Genomic DNA, 23,194 nt, shown 5'->3' with positions numbered 1-23,194 from the left:
ACACAAAAAAAGGTCATTGATTCTAGTTAAACCCCCTCAGTTTACACATAAGGAAATTGAGGCCCAGAGAAGTTAAGTCACTTGCCCAGGGTCACACAGACAGTAAGTGACAGGGCTGGGATTTGAACCTAGATCACCCAGTGCCTTTTAAACTCTACTGTGTGACTGACCAGGGATTGCATTGCTGTGGTTGATAACTCCAGAAAACTCCAGAGGCAAAAGCAAATTTTACTATCTTTGTTTCATCTGCTGGGAATTTTGCTTTTGCTATGAAGTTAATAAAAGATTAAGTAGAGGAAATGAAAACGTTATCCCTTACTGAGAGAGAATTAGTAACTTACCTCTCCAGCTGGTATGCCTATGCTTATATTGTTTACGGCTATAATCTTTTTGTGGATAAGTTGGTAGGTTTTCGTGAGCCGATGGAGTTGTACCAAGTCGAATTCAGCTCCACCAGACTCCACCCTTATCCTTTCTGCTCGAACATCTTCATCTTCCTCTATGTTCTCCAGCATAGATGAAGAATTCATATCTCTGAGTAAGATTCTAAACAGAAGCAATTATGAACTTGTGTCAACAAGGTGGCTTTTGAAAAGACAACAACTATTTCTGATTTGATTAAAGCAAAACAAAACAAAACAAAACAAAGAAAAGGGTATCTTTTCCTGAAAAGAACATTATCAAGTGCAATATTGCTATTTCCTCTTAAATCTGTTATTTATCATGTGATCTAAAAATCATATGAATGAGTATTTGGATTCTATTACAAATTTACTGGGAGATATGGTAATTTGTAATTCCACTGGATTTGTGATAATAACTATCTTTTAAAAAAAAATTTTAAACATATTTGCTTACTATCACTGTTAGGACCATTAATTCTAGTGCCAGTCCATTGGAGGGCCTTCAGGATTTCTGTTGTCAGCCCAAACAGCACAACTGCTAATCACATCAAACATTATCTTACTTATTCCTTCTCCTTGTTCCTCATCACCAACATGAGTGTCATTTTCCTATTTTTAAGGTAAATTATCTACCTGGGGTATGACCAATGCAGGGATGCCAACTTCTCAAGTTTGTCATGGCTAAAACTGAACTTATTCTACCTCCTTAATTGCCCCTTCACCCCAAATAAGATCCTTCCTTTGACTTCTCTATCTGGCTTAATGACACAATTATTCTTTCAGTCACAGAATCACATGCTCAAGGGAGTTTTAAAAGTTTCTTGAGCTGATAAGCAGTCTACAACTCATGAACAAAGACTGGAACGTTGATCTCTCCCAATCCATTCTACCTCTTGTTCCCTCCTGGGTTCTAAATATCAGCTATTCCATGGTACTTTACCTGATTTTTTTAATTAGCCATTCATTGATTAGGAGTCGTAAGAAAAAGAAAACAGTGCCTTGAACAACCAAGGCTACAAACATTGCACCTAATTTATTCATCTCAAAGGTTTCATTGGGATATTCCACTCCATATGCTTTTAGGAAGTCCAAGACAGACTGCTGTTGTGAGAGTTCAATCAAACCATAGCCAAAACAGAATTGTGGGAAAATCAGGAAAATCCGTTTAAGGGTTTCAGAGATAAGTTCCAGAGTCTGAAAGAAGAAAAATACCAAATGAATTTGGCCTTTTGCTTCTGAGGAAACAGAGTGGCAAAGACTAAAACCTGGTGCTGGTTAATTTTGTATGAGAAAGTAAGAGCAGTATTTACTACTTATTTCTGTAAGATTCTGAGATAATAACACTAATGATCACTTTTGTAACATCATTTCTCATTCTTCACTGTCTTCCTCCAAAATCTCATCATGGCTTGGAGGGCACCCAGGTTCTTGATAGCACGCCAGTGAATCACAAATTCTGGCAGGGTCTCCCAAGCTTTTGAGTGTGAGTCTAATAGTGGCCAGTGTGTCTTTTTCCTTTCTGAAAATCAGGCTAGTTAAGTCCAGAAACACATCACCAGTTAGCCATGGGATGATGAATTTTTCACTGTTGTCATTATTGTTCAGTCTTTCAGTTGTATCTGACTCCTTGTGATTGCCTTTGGGGTTTTCTTGGCAAAGATTCTGGAGTGATTTGCCATTTACTTTTCCAGTTCATTTTACAAATGAGGAAATTGGGGCAAAGAGGGTTAAGTGATTTGCCCAGGGTCACACAGCCAGTAAGTGTCCGAGGTCAGATTTGAATTCAGATTTTCTTAACACCAGCCCTGGTACTCTATCCACTGTGTCAAAATTCTCAAAATCTATTCCCCGGGTTGTAAAGGAGTTAAGATATTCATCAGAACATTTGGATAGAGAACTCCACCCACGTGACCCCACAAACCCTTAAATTTATAGCTAATCATGTCTTTATTGTGAGATAGTAGTCCAAGACTGAAGTAAATTCAGCAGGACCAGCAGCTGGTCACGTCTCAAAGCCAAACTGTTTAAAGGTTTAGACCCAGCCTTTAGAACTTGCATTTGTTCTGAAGTGATTGCCTGGAATGTTTGGGAAAGGTTGAGACACTCTCCTAAAGTTGCCTTAGGCCTTTGGTCAGAATGAATGGGGTCAAGCAGTTCGGATGAATCCAGAAATTTGAGTCTAGTGTAAGGTACAAAGAAAGACACTTGTGAAGGAAGGACAATATTGTAGATGTTCACTTAAGACCCTTCCCTTTAAAAGCACATCTGCTGCTATATGTTTTATATTAGATGGCAGCAGTTGCCTACCATTAGGCATTTGGAAGATTCAAAGTAATTGATTCCTGTTTGGTGAGGGGGAGGCAAGGAAAAGGAGGAATGTAAGTGTGCAATGAAAAGAGTGCAAATGAATTGTGTGACCTTGGGCAGCTTACTTCACGTCTCTGGGGTCCTTTCCATTCTATAAGTCTGTGATTGTATGAGATGATGGACATGCTATGTCTCAATGGGAAGAAAATACTTCACTTTTGCATCGTTCCTTGTTTGAGAAAACCATTTCCAGTGCACTGATTTCCCTCTTTTTCATGGGAAAATATTCAAAGCACTCAAAAAAACTTAAACCTCTGGCATTGATTAAGTGTGTGACCACTTGAACAATTATATTACCACAGGTAATATAATTTCTTTATTTGTAAAGTCAGGTTAATTATATGTGTACTACTCAGCAAGCAAAGAGTATTTATTAAACATCTGTTGTGTATAGGGCAGAGAGTTAGATGTAAGGTTATGATAGGGGAAGCTTTTAAAGTATTATATAAATGCGAGTTATCATCATCATCATCATCATTATTATTATCTTTATCATTATTCCTGCTCTCCAAATTGTTTGGAACTGTTAGGGCTTCATTTTTTTTAACCATTGAATTTTCTAGCTATAGATCATAGAATCATAGACATGGAGCTGTAAGGGACCTCAGAGGTCATTTATTCCAACCCCCTCATAGATGGAAAACAAACATCTTGATTAAGGTAGACTGACCAGTTGGTTGCATGAATATTGTTTAATATTTTTTAAACCAAAATATTTTAGAAATATTTTTAAACCAAAAAAATTTTTTAATCAAAATTGGCACTATGTAGAAAGCTATGGTTTTGGCAGGAAGTAAGAATTAAAAGGTATTTTTAAAAACTCCAGTTTATCCTTCTTCTAAAATAGTACTCCCTCAGTAACATTTTCCTTCTCTATCCCAAGGTCTCAGAATATAAAGAACTCTTCGATTTGGGTTTGTGAACATTGAACCTTTTGATATATTCACTGAAATTTAAGAGACTAATAAAGGATCTCACCGGATCATTAGGCTTTTCCTTGGAAAGGAAATATACCACCGACAGTGAAACAATTGAATTGATGCCAAAGAACAAGTTGATGCACACGTAAGTGATGAAGGCCATTCCTGTCTCGTGAAAAAGCCCAGCCAATAAGTACATCCAAGAAAATGTTGCATATCTGTGGGTCAGCAATAGCAAGAATTAAAATTATGTCTTTTAATCAAATCAATTGTTATTGATATCTTTTGTTTTTATATCATCCTATATCCCTTCTCCTCTTCCCCAGAGAGATAAATCTTATAAAACAGACTTTTAAAGTCATGTCTTAATATTTAATTTCTACAAATAACTTGAATTGATCAATGTTAAAATGATGTGGTGCAGTATGGTGGTTGCCATGTTTCATAGTTAGGTCCCACCCATTCCTATTGTAGAAGAAAAATCAAAGAATGTTTAATATTTTCTTAAATGTCACAAAATTCAAAGAAATTTACTGATTTAATATCAGGTTGATCCTGGCATGTGTTCCTTATTCAAGAGCAATATAAGAAATAATAAGGATAACACATCCTAGCCCAGAGTGAGTACTTTTTGGTGACAGTGGTGATGTGATATTCTACCCATGCAATTAAATATATAACCAAAGCACATAAAGATATAAATTCTAAATGGCTCTATGTTACTTAGAGATGTTAACACACATGCACATACACATGAACGCAGAGTTGTTTATAGTGGAATGTAATAGATGGATAAATCTTATATTTTCAGAAACTATGGGGCCCAGTCTTTGCAAAAACAGTGGAACAACCTTTGCCCCAGTATGGCAGAATGCAAAACAGAGATTTTGAGGACGGATCCATTAGCTATAGCTGTTCACTAAAGACCCGTATATTCATGGGAAGAGCATTTAGTCAAGCCTTGGTCATTTAGACCAAACTTTAAAAGAGAAAACAGCATCATGTCACTGTGTATCTTATTTGGTTATTTTTGCAAGTTACAATATGATACAAATTACCACCCACATAATTGCACACAGTTTAAATTGTTTTCAGATATTCTACTCTGTCTTATTTTTGCTAATTGTGTCAAGGAAGTAATAATGCAAACTCCCTCAGGCATCTTAAGGAGTGATTCATCCTTGTACCATGTTTTTAAAAAATGGCTTAAATAAGCTATATAAGCTCAATATGTTGTTTTGGTCAGCAATTATAAAATTCAGCTTTTAGTGAATCACAAATTGGGTAGTGAGCTTTAGGTCTCATTTCTGACCCTCTTCCGCATTTCCATTCCTTCTACAGATTCTCGTTTTAATCATGGGAAGGACACTTACCCAAAGAGCAGAAGGAGGAGAGAGACTGCTCCTAAATTATTTTCGCTGGAAAAAGCAGGTAACTTGAAAGCTGCAATAACTCCAATTGACATTGCGACAGGCACCAGATAGAAAACCTGTGGGAAGTTGTAAAACATGATGTGCAATATATGCACATTTTTAAAAAAATCAATATCCTAAGTAGATTAAGAATACAGAATATGACAAGTTGACTTGCAAAGATAAGAACTTTTTGGTCTCAAACAATTCTGTGTTTGTGTGTGTTTGTATACAGACATGTCCACATATGCACATATTTATATACAATATATATATTTCAGGTGAAGTTTTTGCTTTTTTGTTACACGCATATTGCCTCCACTTTAGAATCTGTGTCTTCCAATACTAGGTAAAGTTAGTCTTCAACTTTGCAAATTCTGCAAGTAATCCCTGTTAGTCTTGCCTCTATGTTTGGGAACCTGAGATTATTTGATGACAGGAATTCACTGAGAAAGATAAGACATTCAAGTGTCTTGGTATTAGATTCAGTCTTCAAAATACTGATTTCATTTTGAACATTGGAGTTCTTTCAGGTGGTAGCTTGACAATTTCTGGCTGTCAGAGTGAGTCACTCCATGACAGAACAGCAGAAGAGTGAGGCCTAGATTGTCTTACAATCACAGATATATAAACAAAGATACAGCATTTTCTCAGCAAGAGAAAGGTATTTAATTCTGAAAAGCAGTTTGCAGTGTGATGCACACCATTGGAGGAGGCCTCGATATAATTTGGGGGAAAGGTTTTCTGAATGAGAATGAGGACAGAATTGATGATGGTAGAATCTGTAAGTTATAAGTAGACTTGTGTGGGTGCCTATGGCTTAAATGTTCTTAATAGTTATCACACATAAAAGATAATATCAAGGCTAAAAAAGCCATCACCATTCTTTCCGTTTTGACTTATAAAATGTACACATTTCAAACCCCACTGGGCGCATTTGCAAAATGGATATGCACTTAATTACTCTCAAGCACTTTAAGCCAATGATCTTTACAGTGAGCTGCCCACCCAATTTCTTTATGATCATCAGGCATTCACAGACATTTCCCAGACTTCTGGCCAACAGTGTCTATGCTTAGAGTCAAGAATACCTCTTACAATCAGTACTATCTTTTGCTACCAATGAAAATGTATTCTTCCTGCCCCTACTACATTTAAAACCTTAATGAAACATGAGCTATATCTTGAATTTTCCTTAGTAGTTGATGATATATTTAAGCAAATTTAAATTGCACTGCTCCACTAACCAGGTGATATTCTCAAATGGCTGCTTCTTTGCCTCTATGCAGGCAGGCAGTGAATCAAGAGACCTGTTTTCAGTTCCATCTTGACTTCAGTCTCCTTGGGAAAATAAAAGGATTAGGTCAAATGACTTCTAAAGTTCTATTCACTTCTAAGATTATTTAAAGAAGGTGAATTTTCACTTTTTTTTTCCTTTGACTCCCTTTACTCAGACTACTTAGGACTCTGCTTTAAATTTAAGGTTGGAAGTGAACTAAGGAAAGGTCATCTGATTCAAACTTTCATTTTTCATATGAAGAAATAGAGACCTAGAGAGGTTAAGTGATTTGCCCATGGTCACACAGCTATAAATTTCCGAGGGGGATTTTGAGGACACATCTTTCACGCTCCAAGTCCAATGTGCTATGCGCTAGACTGTGTTGTTTTTGGAGCCCTGCCTGTAGCTCAGAGGTTCTTAAACTTTTTTTGTATCACAGACACCTTTGGCAGTCTGGTGAAGCCTATGGACCTCATCTTAGAATAATGCTTTTAAATGCATAAAGTAGAATACATAAGGTTACAAAGAAGACCAATTAAATTGAAATGGAGTTATCTATCAATCTTATATTTGTCCATCTGTATGTGTGTCTTATCTCTATCTAGCTATCTCCATCTGTCTATATGCAAGCACGTTATCTATTTTTTGTCTATCAATCTGTCCATCCTCCTATCTTTCTAGCTATATGTCTGTCTGCACACACGTTATCTACCTATTTTTTGTCCCTATCAATCAAGCTGTCCATCCTTCTTTCTATCATCTATCATCCATCCATTTATTCTCTCTCTCTCTCTATATGTATGTATATGCATACATATATACCAGTTATATATGTATACCTGTATATATATATATATATATTATATATATATATATATGTGTGTGTGTGTGTGTGTGTGTGTGTGTGTATGTTAGTATATATGTATACGTATATGTGCGTATATGTCTGTGTGTTCATGGGTCCCAGATTAGGAACTCTGCCTCTAGTTCTTTCAGTGTTAAGTGGATACTAAAAGAGCCTACAAGTCTGTGGCCATAATTTTCATGAACCAGAGTAATGATCCTTAAAATCAGAATCAAGAAATGCTGCTCCCCAGATTGTTGTGACCACGCCTGCTTTGACTCTGCTTGAGCGACTCACCATGTCGTAAATGAAGTTTGTGATCCAGTAGCAGGTCACGCCTATCCCTGAGATGTGCTGGAGCTGTTTCGCTTTGGTCTGGTGCTCCCTTACGACATAGGTCACAAAGCTGGCTGTGGTGACAGAGTAACCCATCAAGATGGAGAGAGCCACTAGAATATCGATTAAGCTGCTAATCCTATGCCAGGAAGAAGGTGGTGAGAAGGGAACAAGGGTCAGTTTGGGAAGCCCATTCCCTTCCAGAAAAAAAAAAATAAAAAGATTTATGCCTAAAACCTTGAAGAAAACAGCTTTCTTAGCTGGCTTAGACACAAAAAAGATTGCAGGTGAAGTAGCCGAGACAATATCTGTTATCCGAACCTGCTATAACCTTGGCTGACTGAAGAGGATCTAAGTTGACTTGGCTTAGAAAAAAGCTGAGGCTCCCTGGGTTATACCATGATATGCAAAGGACCCATCCTTCTCAAGAATAGAAAGAGTCCTTACAGCTTTAGAGGAAAGGTGAAGGGCTAAGGCGTCGAAGGACTATATTGACAAAGACTATTGGTCTGCTAGCAGGGAGCTCCTCTTTGCATCCTTGCAGGAAGGGAGGCTCTTCACCGCCTCCACCAGACTGACCTTCATTTATATGTGGTAGGGAGGTCAAAGGATAGAACTTCATCTCCTATTAGACATCTATTACAACAAAGGGAGATGGTGACAAGTGTGTCTGCTTACGTGGCTTGTTCTTGATCTTGTACGCCTGGGTATGGGTGGCTATACATGATAATACCTTAAAAGAAGAAAACAATGATTATCATTAACGGATGCCCCATGAGGCTGACATGTCCATTCCTCATCAAGTAAGAAGCAACGTAACATTTTCTTATCTGAACAGCCAAAATTGGACTCTCTCATGGTCCTGTTTGGTAAGAAAAATGATTTTCCATAATGGGTCCAGTGACACTTTAAATTCAGTATTCACATGTGAAAAAAAAATAAATTGTATTCCAAGGCTTATTAGGGATTCCAGAAATCAGTTTTAAAATGACAGGGTTGCTAGATTGGTAGCATAAGTAGATTTAAACCAATTATTTGAGGAAGTTCCTCATGATATTCTGTGTAAAAGATGAAAGGATAAGTAGTATGTGATAGTACAATTAGGTAGATTCACAACTGGTGGAGTTTAGATTGTAAACTCCTTGAGGGCAAGGACTACCTTTTGTCTCTTTTTGTATCCTAAGCATTTAGCACAGTGCCTGGTACATTTGTTGTTGTTATTTAGTTGTTTCAGTCACGGCTGACCCTTTGTGACCCCATTTAGGCTTTGGTAAAAATACTAGAGTGGTTTGCCATTTCCTTCTCAAGGCAAACAAAATTAAACGACTTGCTTAGGAAGTGTTTGAGGCTGGATTTAAGCTCATGAAGATGAATCTTTCTGACTCCAAACCCAGTACCTATCCACCTCACAACCTAAGTACCCTCACAGTGGGTACTAAATAAATGTTTATTGAGTTGAATTGATCATTTCAGCTATATACTACCCTGTACTCTGGAATCTCTTGGACTCCCTTTGAACTGCCAAAATCTCATTTTAGATCATTCCCACCATCCACCTTCTCTGATCCAATTGACATCATACTGAACAGAGCTGGAGGTAGTCACTCAACCATTCTGCCTGGGCCCTCTACACATTTGTAATCTAATCTCAAGTGGGCTTTCAAGTTAGCAAGACAATCCTTTCGCCCTTTGCTTATGTTGCTTTCCTCTAGCCCCCCTAGGAAGATTCCCTACAGTGGCTGTGCTCAACTTTCTCTTTTCAAGCCTCCCACCCCACCACTTCGGCCCACTCTCTCAGTTGAGGACCTTTCCTCATGCTTTACTGAGAACATAAAGCCTGTATAAGCGCTCTTATCTCCCCCTCTCTACTTCAGAACTTTTAACCTCAGATGCCATTCTGTTCTCCTTTATTTCAGTCTCTGATGAAGTGGCTTTTTTCTTGTCACGACCAGTTCTTCTAAATGGACCCTTTATTCCATTCCCTGATGTCTTCTACATTGGATGGCCCTCACAAGCATCATTACCCTCTCTAGTCTTCAGTCACTCTCTCTTCATTGGTTCTTTCCTGCTACCTATAAATATACCCAAATCTCCCCAATCCTAAAACAAAACAAACAAAAAACAATTGTCACTAGACTGTATTATCTCTTCAAGCTATTGTCATATTTCTTTCCTCTCTTTCTAGCAAACTCTTAGAAAAAGATATCTGAACTTATGGCTTCCATGTCCTCTCTTTCCACTCACTAGTCAATCCTTTGCAGTATGGTTTCTCAACTCACCACGCAAGTGAGAGTGCAGTCCCAGTGATTTCTTGTCTGATCTGATGGTCCTTTTTCAATCTTTTTACTCATCAATCTCCCTATAGTTTTGTTCTTGTTGATTACTCTTATATCCTGGATCTTCCTTCCTCTTTGTACTTTTGGGACCCTTGTCTTTCTTGATTTTTCTCTTACCTATCTAATTATTCCTTCTTAGTCTCTTTTACTGAATCATCATCCACATTGTGTCTCCTAACTGCAGGTATACCTCAAAGCTCTGCCTGGGCTTTCTTGTCTCTATAGATAATCTCTTACCTGGTAATCTCATCAGCTCCCATGAGTTATTTCTATGCAGATGACTCCCAGATCTACATACCCAGCCCTAGTATTCCTCCTGAGCTCTCCAGTCTTATATCACCAACTGTCTAGTAGACATTTCAAAATGAAAATCTCATCGGCAAATCATACTTAATATGTCCAAAATAGAACTCATTTGCTTTTCCCTCAAAACCAACCCTGTTCTGAACTTCTCTGTCATTATCAAAGGTATCACCATTCTTTCAGGCACTCAGGTTCATCACCTCAGTGTCATCCTTAACCCTTAAATTTCCTTCACTCCACAAACTCAGTTCCCAATTATTACTGTTTCTGCTTCCACACCATTTCTTGCACAGATCATTTTCTCTCTACTCACACAATTACCACCTAGTTCAGGTCTTCATCACCTCTTCCCTGACTATTGCAATAGTCACCTAATAGTTCTCCTACCCTGCCTCCAGGCACCCCACTTATAAGGCATTATTGTGTAGTGAATGGAGAACTGTATGTGGAGTCAAAAAAAACCTGGGTTCAAATTCTGTCTCAAACACTTACAAGCTCTCTGACCCTGGACAAGTGATTTAAAGTCTCTGGGCCTCCATCTCTTCATCTATAAAATGAGGGTACTGAACTAGATGATCTATGAGGTCCCTTCCAGATCCAAATCTATGTGATGTAGTGATTCTACTCTTATCCATCCTTCACACAACTGCCAAAATGACTTTCTAAAGTAGAGATCTAAGCATGTCACTTCTACACTCCATAAGGCATTTCCTATTACCTTTCCAATGACTTTTGGCATTTGGGGCCCTTCAGAACCTTACCCCAATTCACCTTTCCAGCTTTATTACATATTATACCCCTTCATGTAGTTTATGGTTTAGCAAAATTGGCATGACATTCCATCTCCATTTCTTTTAAAGAATCTAATGTATGTTTAGAGCCCTATCATTAATCTGGAGCCTTTTCATTCATTGTCCATATATCTCGGGTGGCTTGCTGAGCTCAATACTTACTTGATTTAAATAATATTTTTGATTCTGGTTCCACTGTTGAATGAAAATAGAGAGGAGTGGATTCTTCATTTTTCTCCCTTGGACTTAAGTATAAATATTAATATTTTATGATACTAAATATTTTATGATACTAAATATCTAAGATGGATTTATCATTGAGAGATAGCATAGTGTAACCACACTACAGTATGGTATCTCTCAATGAGAAATCCAGGAAAACCTGGATTTGATCCTCCCTCTAATGCTTCCTCGCTCTATGACTATGAGAAAATTCATTTGACCATTTGTACGGTGGTAATAACAACACCTCCCTTCCAAGATCATTTGAAATGATCAGTTATATTAAGTGCTATGTAATCCCTAAAATATGATATAAATATCATTTAATATTATAATTTCTTTTCAAACCATTTTTCTAATACAATTAAACCAAGATAATTCTCTGAATTTGTATTCAAGTTCATTTCAGTGACAAAGATCACTGTAAGTCTCAAATGTCCAATTTACTGTTGCTCATTCAGAACATTTTTTAGGAATGGGACAAATTATCTTTCACCAGGGCAATGGCTGCAAATGTTTACTTGTGATGCTTATCACTCTAGTGACCACTGATTCTAACCCTCTCTGAAAAAAATGGACCTTTAGTTTCCTGGGGTGGCACATGACATTTTAATTTCTTCCTCTTCCCTTTTTTTCTGGTGTGTTTTGTTTTTTGATCCAGACCTGTGGACCAGAAAAAAATGTGGGGGAATCTCTTTCCACTAATGTAAATCATTAACTCATCTATCATGTACAGTGTTAAGATAGCATACTTAAGTTAGGATACTGAGAAGTTAAATGATTGCTCCTGGTTACCCTGTTAGCATCTCTCAGAACCAGTCTTGAAGCCAAGACCAGTCCTCTAGCCACTAAACAACAATGCTTTCTAGCTTTTTAGTCATAAAAAGAAATTTTTCTAATGACTTGTGAAAGTGGTAACATTCCATAATCAGTTTGCCTGCATGCAAAGAAAGAAGTCCCTTTGTCCTTGGCATAGTTTTATTGTTTTGCAATCTATAAGCCAAGGTTACACTGGTCCTATTAATATCTCCAAAGAGCAAACGAATTATTGAGAAGAAAAACATTAAAAGATAACAGGCAATTTATAAGCATTGTTTAGGAAAACCTTAATTGTTTGTTATTCAGTAATGAAGGCAAGTCTTTACCAAGTGTCTTTAGCAATGAAGAAAAAAAGGAATTTTTATGTCAAATTAACCACTAGAGGGAAGCACATGTATATAATAGATATTGACATGGCTAAGCAAAGCTAATTAAAGTATTTTTATTAGCACTAGAGAATTAAAAGAAAATCAGTTTTTTCAGGCTAAATGAGATTCTCAGTTCATACAGAATATAATAGAGATGAGTTAAGAACAAGTACATTATGGAAAGGAAGATATAATTAGTTACATTCTTAAATATATTAATATTACCATAGTAGGCTCTCTATAGATTATAAAACAATCGAAATGCATTGAGGGCTAACAGATTTTCAACTACGAATGAAATCTAATTTTCTTTTTACATAAAAAAGAAACTAAAATGCTGCAAATCGGTTAGCCATGTAAACCAAAGACTTTTTTTTTTAATTATTGAAAGATAAAGTTTTTGGAGGGGATGAAAACCAAGTTTTTTTCTTTTTCAGTATTAATTGTCCAACCTGTCCAACTCACAACACAGAAGTCTGCATATTTAAATCTAGAATTATTGATATTTTCCCAGTGTAGGGTAAAGAGCTCTAATATGAAGGGATGTGCACGTGTGTGTGTGCTTCAGTTAAAGGCCTTGTTCCACCATCAAAAGCAAGCTCAGTCTCTCATTTACAGGGCTGCAGGCCTGCCTGCTATATTTTTATCTCATCCTTTCTGAGGTTCTCTTGCACATCTTGTCATTATTTGTTGGAGCAACAAATGACTTTTGCTCTAAGTAAGACGTCCTCCTGAAAGTCAACTGTTCAATTGTATTTCAAAGCAGTTGTGTCAAGCCCACTTGATTTGGGTCCCTATATAATTGAATTTACCACGTCGGACTATGCCCTTTATTGATGTTCTAGATCTAAGGACTATCAGTCACATTATTTTCTCCATGGTTTCTCCTGCTAGGAAAGAGCTAAATCTGGTGGGGAGAATACTCTTTTCTCAGAGCAAAAGGCTTCTGAAGAGTTGGATGTTGGAAAAAACATTTGATTCCATAGACTGCTTCTAACAACTGCCACTATTAATTTGACACACTCTAATCAGAACCCAGTAGTAGAATTCAGGGGAAAGAAGGTAGATATTAACACTTCTGAATATATTGTATCCTTTCTTCCTGCTCAAACTATTTCTTCATTTAAAAATTCAATATTGACAAATAACTGTATTACTCTTAGTTTCTCCTCCATCTTAATCCTAGGATGGGTAAGGGGAAGTAATCAGAAAGAGTCCAGAGAAGAAGAGAGAATGGTTGGATGAACAGTAATTGCATTGGTAAAATAAATTAGTCTCTTTCAATCCTACTTTGAAAATGATGTGGGTGCTCATGAAACTAGTGACTAGTGAGTAGTAAACCAAGTTAAATGCCCCCTATCTTTATTCTAAATGTGGAGATATATTTGCAATTATTTATATTTTTAACTAATTTGAGAACAATATGGATAATTCTTAGCAAAAGGAAAAAAAAATCATTGACACAAATTCCTAATTGGACTTTTTACATCCATTTTCTCCTCTTTCCAATCCATCTTCTGTGGAGCTGCTAAAATGATGCTATAAAGCAAATCAAAGGTCTGACTATGTCCTTACCTTGCTCAGGATCATATAGAAACTCTCTACTGCCTCAAGGCTAAAATACGAAGTCCTTGACTTGGCATCTAAAGCCCTTCACAATCTGACTCCACTCTGCCTTCACAGGCTTTTTGCACATTCATTCCACTTATATACTTTGTTCAGTCACTTTTCAGTCTTGTCCAACTCTCTGTGACCCCTTTTGGGGGGTTTTCTTGGCAAGAATACTGGAGTAGTTTGCCATTTCCTTCTCCAGTTCATTTTACAGATGAGGAAACTGAGACAAACAGGGTTAAGTGGCTCGCCAAGGGTTAAATAGCTAGTGTGTGAGGCCGGATTTTAACTCACAAAGGAGTCTTCCTAATTCCAGTCCTGGCGCTCTACTCACTGTGGCCCCTCGCTGCCCCGTTATGTACTTTATGGCTTAGCAAAATTGGTCTACTTTCTGTCGCTTGAATTCAGCCTTCCATGTCCCATTGCTATGTCTTGGCAAAGGCTGAAACTCATGATTGGAATTCATACCTATCTCACCTCTGCCTCTTAGAATCCCTAGCTGAAATCAAGGTTCAGCTCATGGACTCCTTCCTGAAATGATCGTTTACATACTTATGTTCTTACATATCATATTCTCTCCTCCCCCCCAAAAAAGAATATAAACTCTTTAAAGGCAAGGACTAGTGCATGTTTTGTATTTCTACCACCTTACACAGTGTCTTGCACACGGTGCTTAAGAAATGTTTATTGGATTAAAGTATGCTTATATGAAGAATGAGGAATAAGTATTAGAATCTCCTTTCTCTCTTTCTCTCCGCAATTGGTGTTAAGTGACTTGCTCAGGGTCACACAGCTAGTAACTGTCTGAGGCCAGATCTGAAGTCAGGTCCTCATGAATTCAGGACCAGTGCTTCATGCTCTGCACCAGCCAGCTGCCCCTCTATTAGAATCTCAAAATGAGATAATAAGTTCCAGCAGCTCCTTCCCCATCTCTGAGTCTTAAAATCATTAGCTGTCTTTAAAGCTCTAATGATACCTCCTATCTGAGGCCTTTCCTGATCTCTCCCCTAAATCCCCATAACCACCTACTCAGTTGCCAAGGCCTAACCCCTGTAATGACCTTGTATTTACTTCATATGTAACTTGTACTGCTTTATCTGTATAAAGGTTACACACACACACACACACACACACACACACACACACACACACACACTCACTCAGAATATAAGCTCCCTGAGACTAGAGACTGTTTTGGCTTTGTGTTTGTCTCTCCAGTGCCTCATACATAGTAATGAGGGTTAATAAGTTGATAGGAAGATCATTGATTTAGACCTGAAAGGGACCTTAGAGGCCATTGAGTCCAAGGCCCTCCTTTTACAGATGAGGAAACTAAGTTACAAAGAAGTTGAGGGAAGGGTTTTACAAATATAAAGAGGGATTTGTATTGTATCCTAGAGGTAATAGGCAGCTCTTTGAACTTATTGAGTGGGGGAAATGACATGGCTAGACCCACGTTTTAGGAAAATCATCATGAAGCTATGTATAGAAGATAGATTTGAAGAGAAATCACTGGATAAGAGATTTGGAGCTAGAACGGACCTTATAGGTCAATGAATCCAGCCCGTCATTTTATAGATGAAGAAACTGAAGCTCAGAGAATTTAAATGACTCACCCAGGATCACTCATCTAGTACGAATCTGGGGCAGTATTTCCAGCTAGGTCTTCCTGACTCTAAGCCCAGCAGTCCACTCACTACAGCATGCTATCTTTACAAAGGCTTGTTGATTGAAAGTGAAATACACTGAAGTTAAGGTATTCACTAATAGTATTTTAACCATTCAATTTTTTTTCATTCAGTGAAATTCTACATGTGAAAAAAAGGAACTACAGATCAATTCCTCCTAAAGTAGAAGGAAAAATCTTTACTTTTCATGATACCGTAGCTTGATTCCCTATTTTTGCACAAATAATATGTTAGTTACTAACTCATAGCTATGTTAGGTAACTGTCAAAGTAAAAGCATATTTCCCCATCATCAGTACGTCTGCCATTTCATCTACTAGATAAAGCGTACGCCAACCATGCTTTCTATTCATGCTTTCACATTTCTTCTCAATTGTGATTTAGATGATGAAAAATATTTGCCAAGCTCGAATAAAGAGTTAGTTGACAAGTTTTTATTAAGCATTTACTGTGTTCCAGGCACCATGCTAAAGCACTGGTATATAAAACAGGGTAAAAGAAAGCCCCTAGTCTCAAGGATTTCATAGTCTAATGGGGGAGACAACATGGAGACAACTATATACAAATAAGTCATATATAAGTCATAAATATACATATTGTACATATTTGTATGTATGTATGCATATTTGTATATATGTATTTGTATACATATTTATATATATGCATATTTGTATATATGTATTTGTATACATATTTATATATATACATATTTATATATATGCATATTTGTATATATAAACATATAAGTATACATATACACACATATACAAGACATACACAACATATATGTACATATATAAGTATACATATATACATAATACATTTGTATATGTGTATGTGTATGTGTACATATGTGTGTGTGTGTGTGTGTGTGTGTGTGTGTGTGTGTGTGTGTGTGTGTGTGTAGAATGGACTCAAGATCATGAATAAAATCACAAAGTTTTTTGAATGTTGAAAAAATAGAAAGTTTCATTCAGCAAGTCTCAATACAAAGAGCTTCCCCGTGAGAAACCTACCATGTCTGGTGGCATCATAGTCTGACATGTTAATTCGAAGTAGGAAATTGTTGAAGCTGTTGAGGTAGGCAGGAAGGGAGTGGTAACCTTCAGGATCATACCACACCTATCGCAATTCCAAGACAAGACAAGATCAACATCACCCTAAAGATGAACTAGGAAAGCTTCCTGTTTAACTTGAACTGTCAAATGGCATAAGAATATTCCTAATACATTTTAAGATCCAAAATGAAAGCTTGTGAGGTTTTGAGTCATGGTTCAGAGGACAGGACACAGCTACCTCCATTTGTCTCAACACATGGATTTTGAAAGTATATGCATATAGGATGGCATTAACTTGGGTTGTAAGTTTGAGGTAAAAATTAGGGAAATATTGTCTCCTTGATGGGTCATTAGCAATGCTGAACCTAGGACTCGGAACTGCTTTCCAAAAATCTTTCATATTACTGTGTTGAAAAAACAAAAAAATAGCAAAGAAGGTTGTTATTTCTTGTGAACCAGTGTTTATTTTAGTTTAAAAGACACCTCACTTCCCTATCTTTTCTTCCTCCAGTAATCAATCTATTATTCCTATGTGAGCTTCAACCATGTAGTAAATTACCATATAGTCTATGTAAAAGATCCCAGGCTTTAAAGAGCAGGTGTGCCTCAATTTTAGAAACTCAAAATCCTAAAAATATGGACTAGGGTATAATTATTATTCAAAGTAGTGAGTTTTTCTCTGCTTCATTTGCTGGTTTATCATTTTGTTGAATTTTGGAGACCTTGTGACAGGGGAGAAACTTAAAATTAAAATGCCACTTGAAGATGAATTAGAAGTAAAGTCAAAATATCTTAAAGATTTTTATGTAGGGCAAGTGGGAAACAGGACTCAATTTACAAAACTGTACTTACTCATGGGCAAACTTTTCAGAAACACAAGGATTGTGTAAATGGAGGCACATCTTTATGCTATATGAAAACACCTTCAACTTGGGCAATCACTTTGAAAATTTTTATATTTGAATTGTTTGAATTGAATCTCCAACCATTTTGGAGAGCAATTTGGAACTATGCCCAAAGGGCTATAAAAATGTGCATACCCTTTGACTCAGCAATAGCACTTCTAGGGCTATATCCCAAAGAGATCATACAAATGGGAAAAGGACCCACATGTACAAAAATATTTATAGCAGCTCTTTTTGTGGTGGCAAAGAATTGGAAATCGAGGGGATGTTCATCAATTGAGGAATGGCTGTGGTAAATGAATGTAATGGAATACTATTGTGTTTTAAGAAATGATGAGCAGGCAGAGTTCAGAAAAACGTGGAATGACTTGTATGGACTGATGCTGAGTGAAGTGAGCAGAACCAGGAGAACACTGTACACAGTAACAGCCATATTGTACAATGACTAACATTGATAGAATTAACCCTTCTCAGCAATTCAAGGATCTAAAACATCTCCAAAGGTCTCATGATGAAAAATGCTATCCACATCCAAAAAAGAACTATGGAGTTTGAATGCAGATTGAAGCATGCTGTTTGCTAATTTTTTTTCTTCTGTTTTTTTTTTTGTTTCATCTTTCTGGTGGTTCCTCTTATTGGTTCTAATTCTTCCTTACAACATGACTGATGTGAAAATATGTTTAATAGGAATGTATATGTATAGCCTATGTCAGATTGTGTGCCATCTTGGGGAGGGAGGGGGAGAAAAATTTTAAACTCAAAAGCTTATGGAAGTGATTATTGATAAATCAAAATAAATTTTAAAATTTTTTTAAAAAAAATAAAGTATAAGGCAAGATTTAGAAAGTACCTTGGCAAGTGTTCTGTTTTCAGGAATGGTTGTTATATCAAAGCGAAGGTCGTTAGTCAGAGGTAATCCAAAACTCCAACCTCCATACCTACAAGAAAAAAACAAGTTTATTTTAGGGAAAAAGGTTATATTTTATTCTTTTCTAGGTAGCGTAAGTGTGAATTGATGCTGATCTTCTCCCAGTCTTGAGTTTCTCCTATGAAATGATTGTGAAAAACTTTGGATGAGTTATCTCTTTGGGGGCCCTTATTTTCTCATTTGTACTCTGAGGGAGTTGGGTAATAGGATTTCCATAGCTCCTTTCAACTCTGTATTCAATAAGTCTGTAGTCTTTCAACTTTTTTTTTAAATCTTTTTTTTTTTGCCTTTTAAAAGTACTTTTTTAGGTCTGTTAACCATTTCTTTCTATTAACATTTAGGCTAGAAACAAATTATTGACCTTTAGGGGGAAACAGCTATCTGCATGGATTTTATCCCCATTCCATTGAATATGTCATGAGTTTTTTCTTTTTCTTTTCACATTCCTTTGGCTAATTGATTGATATCTCCATCTGATTTTTTTTTTCTTAGTGCTTCATGAGAAGTGCAGGGCTCTCCCACACTCTCAACATAACAGATAAACTTGTGGTGAAAGAATGTACACTTTAGTTTTAAAGAAACTTTGACTTCAATTTTTGTCCTGTCTTTCCCACTCTGGTTGGCAGAAGTGTATCTGACAATGCTGGGCTGTACTAACAGGTATGAATGTGTCCACTCAGATTCATATTGATATTCTCAGAAATCTTAGAGTACATTTACTATTTCAAGTCTCCTTTCTTTAAACCAAATAATTTCAGATCTTTAACTCATCTTCTTGAGTTCTGTTTTATCATTCTAATTTCTTTACTACTTTTTTTTTCAGAACTAACAAAAGCGAGGTTCAAATGCTAATTCTGTAATGAACTATTCATGCGACACTAGAAAAGTCACACATTCTGAGTTTGCTACAACTTCTGTGAAATGAGGGAGTTGGAATAGATGATCTCCAACTTGACATTTTCTGCCAAAAAGGGATAAAAAATTAGGAAAAATGCTAGTATACATCACTGATCAATCAAACTCACTAACCCTTCTTCCATATAGCTTCATTCATTTGGAAATCACTTTTCCTTTTCTTTTTTTTAAAAGTTATTTTACTCTGAACTTAAATGAAATGGGCATTTTTGTATGCATGATAGAACAAGAAAATAGGATTGTATGTCAAGCTGCAGATCTCTATTATTCTAGCTTATTTTTCTTTTTAAATATATAAGAAGTACAATTTGTAACTTTCAAAGCTGTCCTGTTTATCTATATTTCTTTCTGGATTTCCTTCTCTCCTTTTCTTTACAGTTAAAAAAAACCAACTCATTAATTCTTTCTTCCTTCCCTCCCTCCCCTCTCTCCCTTCCTCCTTTCCTTCCTTCCTTCCTTCTTTCCTTCCTTCCTTCCTTCCTTCCTTCCTTCCTTCCATACCTCTCCTTTCCTCTTTTTGTTCCTTCCTTCCATCCTTCCTTCCTTCCTTCTTTCCTTCTTTCCACACCCTATCCCTCTTTCCCCTCCCACCCCTATCCCTATTGGAAAAAAAAACAGTAAGGGAAAATAAAGCCAAATATACCTAGACAAACAAAATAAATTCCCACATTTCCTCCTTCCTTTTCATGTAATGAATGGGTCTTAATCTCATAGAATCTGGACTCAAGAAAGCATTTTGATTCTTTTCTTTGGGTTGACTGCCCATTGTCATCAATATTTTTATCAATAAGCCTTAATCTTGGCTAGCTAATCAACAATCCTAAGACTGTTATTAAGATGTAATCAGCTCTTCCAGCTTTATATGAATAGTTACTGCCTGGGCTTGCCATATGGTAATCATTGCCCCATATAGCCTGGCTACATGCTTTCTACATAGTTCATAAGTGTTAGTATTAAACCCAGGACCAACTATTATTTTTTCATTTTATTTTTTTTCAACTTAGAAGCATTTATTTTCTCTCCTTCCAAACTTTCTCCTCTCCAAATAAAAAAAAGAAAGAAAAAGAAAAACAAAATCCTTGTAATAGATGTGCCTACTCAAGCAAAATAAATTCCCACTTTATGTTAAAAAAATTATTCCCACTTTATGTTAAAAAATATTATGTTTCATTCTGCATTTTGAATCTGTCATTTCTCAGAAGACGGGTAGCATAGATTATCATTAGTCCTCTGGAATAATGGTTAGGACCATTTATTAACAAACTTAATAGTTCACATAAACTTAAGGTTGGTAGTATATCATCAATAGTTCTTCTTTGGAACTCCAAAGCAATGCCAATAGTCCAAGCAATTGTGTTTGAACTTAACGTTAGCCTTGGAAGAAAAACTTTAGGGATGTAGTAAACCTCAGCAATCATCTCTAAGGGTGGGTGACCTGTGGTCTCATGGCCACATGTGGCCCTCTAGATCCTCAAGCGTGTCCCTTTGATTGAATTCAAACTTCACAGAACAAGTCACCTTAATAAAAGGATTTGTTCTGTAAAATTTGGATTCAGTCAAAAGGCCTCACCAAAGGTCCTAGAGGACCACATGTAGCCTCAAGGTGGCAGATTCTCCACCCCTGATTCTAGACCAATGTCTTTACTGTACAGGTGGGCAAACTGAGGCTAGGAGGGGTGATTTGACCTCTCTGATTTAATAAGTAGCTAAGCTATGATTGGGATTCAGGTTCTCCTTTCCTTTACCCAGTGCTGCTTTCATTATATCACTCTGCCCTATGTTGTTTCCAATCTACTTCAGGTGTTAAATATCATGCTTCCAAAGAACAATTTAATTTATGTTTTGTCAAAATGAACTTTTAAAAAAATGATCTTTACAGCTTGTACATCCACTATTTTTTTTCTTTCTGAAAGGGTATGGAAGATTTAGGTTAAAATGAAAAGAAATTAGAACCATGTAAAGTACCAATGGCAGTTTTGACATACAGTCTGTCCCTTTCTCCTTGACCAGTAAACAAGCACTGGGCTGATGGATAAGGAAGGTAGTAAGTATCTCCAAAAATAAAAGGACAAAATCAGTTTCAAAAAGTTACTTAAGACATATTATCATGTACTGAAAAAATTAACATTAAAACTCTATGATAACATTATAAGTATTATAAAGAGGTTTATTTTTACCTTCTTTGGCTAAATTCATTAGCTGTTGAAATTAGGTAATTTTCTATGTGATGCCCACTGAGGTTATAAAGGACTTGAGAGGAATATGTTCTTCGGTGAGGTGGGGAATAGTTAAATTTGGGACATTCCTGAAAGAGCAAATTAAAAAAATGAAAGTTACTTTTGACTAAGGCTGAACAAATCAAACAGACAAGTGTCAAGAAGCTACTCCTTCATGGTTTGTCTTCCATTGCAACTGTTCCAATGAGATAAGAATGTCTCCTGATTCTAAAGAGCTTGGAAAGAAGTCAACTCATCTGTGCCAAGAAATTAGGATAAATAGCTATTATTTATGTAGAATACACTTTATTTTCTGATTTGTCTTAGAGCCAGCAGGAGGGACACAGGTTAACTAGTATACGACATCCCTTGAATTGCACTGACAAGCTTGATATGGTTGCAGTGTAAATAACAAACAAACACTAGGTTGATTCCAAGCTCCCTTGGTAATACATGAGGAAGAAAGAAAAGGTTGCCAAAAAAAAATTGAAGAACTACATTAGTCTAAAATAAGCTACTCAAGACACATTATCAAGGACTGAAAAAAATAGCATTAATAGTTTTAGGTGCCAAATTCAGATGCAAGAGGCATTTTAAAAAAACAATTCCTTCTCCATTTATGAATTTAATTTTCTGCACTTCCAGGTCCTTAAATACAAAAATTCTTCTATTGGTTAATGGTTGAACTAATTGTGGCATAGGAATGGAATGATATATTATTGTGCTGTATAGAATGATGAATACAAAGAATTCAAAGAAACTTGGGAAGGCTTGCATGATCTATGTGGAGTAAAGAAATGAGAAACACTCTTTATAACAATCACAATGTAAATGAAGACAGCATAAAAAAAACCTAAAGAATTCAAATCAAATGCAATGGCCACTGTTCCTTTCAGAGGTATGATGTTGGTGAAACATTTTCTTCCTTCTGGTAAAGAGGTGATAGACTATGGTTGGGGATGGTAGGTTTAATCACTATCCTTCTTTGCCTAACTTTTTTTTCCCTTTTCTTTAAATATAAGAAGATATTATGGTGGGGCAGAGACAGCTGTGGGTAATTTATTGTGGAGTCTAAAAATATCCAAAATGCATCAACAAAATATTCCATCAATAAAGCAAGAATCCTTCTATTTCTTCTCTTCTGGTTTCAATGACAACAGTCTTGAAAGACAACTAAGAACTCTTTAATACATTAGAATCCATCACTTTTTTGCGGCTCCTGAATTTGCCCAATTGGTGTTATATCAAACTACCAAACTTCAGAGATGTCAAAATTAAACACCCCAAACAGTAAGTCTGATGGATGCAGCATAAAATTTTAAATGTGAAAATTTCAGTATACTTATCAAATATATTACTAATTAGAAAATAGTAAGAAGATTGCTTTAGGCTATTTCCCCAACTATTTTCATATGTTAAAAATCCCAATCTATTAGAGCAAAGATAGCTACAGCTACTTTGTAATTGAAGCAG

At 36.4% G+C, this 23,194-nt stretch overlaps 1 protein-coding gene across 1 annotated transcript in view; it reads right to left on the bottom strand.

Annotated features, from left to right (window-relative positions):
* Positions 1-23,194, bottom strand: part of ABCA12 (ATP binding cassette subfamily A member 12) — a 240,178-nt gene that overhangs the window by 22,888 nt on the left and 194,096 nt on the right. Inside the window, exons 37-45 of the mRNA XM_021002700.2 lie at positions 21,683-21,810; positions 18,513-18,600; positions 16,716-16,821; positions 8,241-8,295; positions 7,524-7,701; positions 5,065-5,180; positions 3,750-3,909; positions 1,345-1,598; positions 342-546 (exon numbers count right to left, since the gene is read on the bottom strand). Coding sequence (XP_020858359.1) covers positions 342-546; positions 1,345-1,598; positions 3,750-3,909; positions 5,065-5,180; positions 7,524-7,701; positions 8,241-8,295; positions 16,716-16,821; positions 18,513-18,600; positions 21,683-21,810 — 1,290 coding nt within the window. The remainder of the gene's footprint in view (positions 1-341; positions 547-1,344; positions 1,599-3,749; positions 3,910-5,064; positions 5,181-7,523; positions 7,702-8,240; positions 8,296-16,715; positions 16,822-18,512; positions 18,601-21,682; positions 21,811-23,194) is intronic.

The sequence above is a fragment of the Phascolarctos cinereus genome, unplaced genomic scaffold (assembly GCF_003287225.1).
Source record: "Phascolarctos cinereus isolate Bilbo 61053 unplaced genomic scaffold, phaCin_HiC Scaffold_7;HRSCAF=346, whole genome shotgun sequence".
NCBI classification, from domain to species: Eukaryota; Metazoa; Chordata; class Mammalia; order Diprotodontia; family Phascolarctidae; genus Phascolarctos; species Phascolarctos cinereus.
This window is presented reverse-complemented; position numbering and strand designations above follow the sequence as displayed.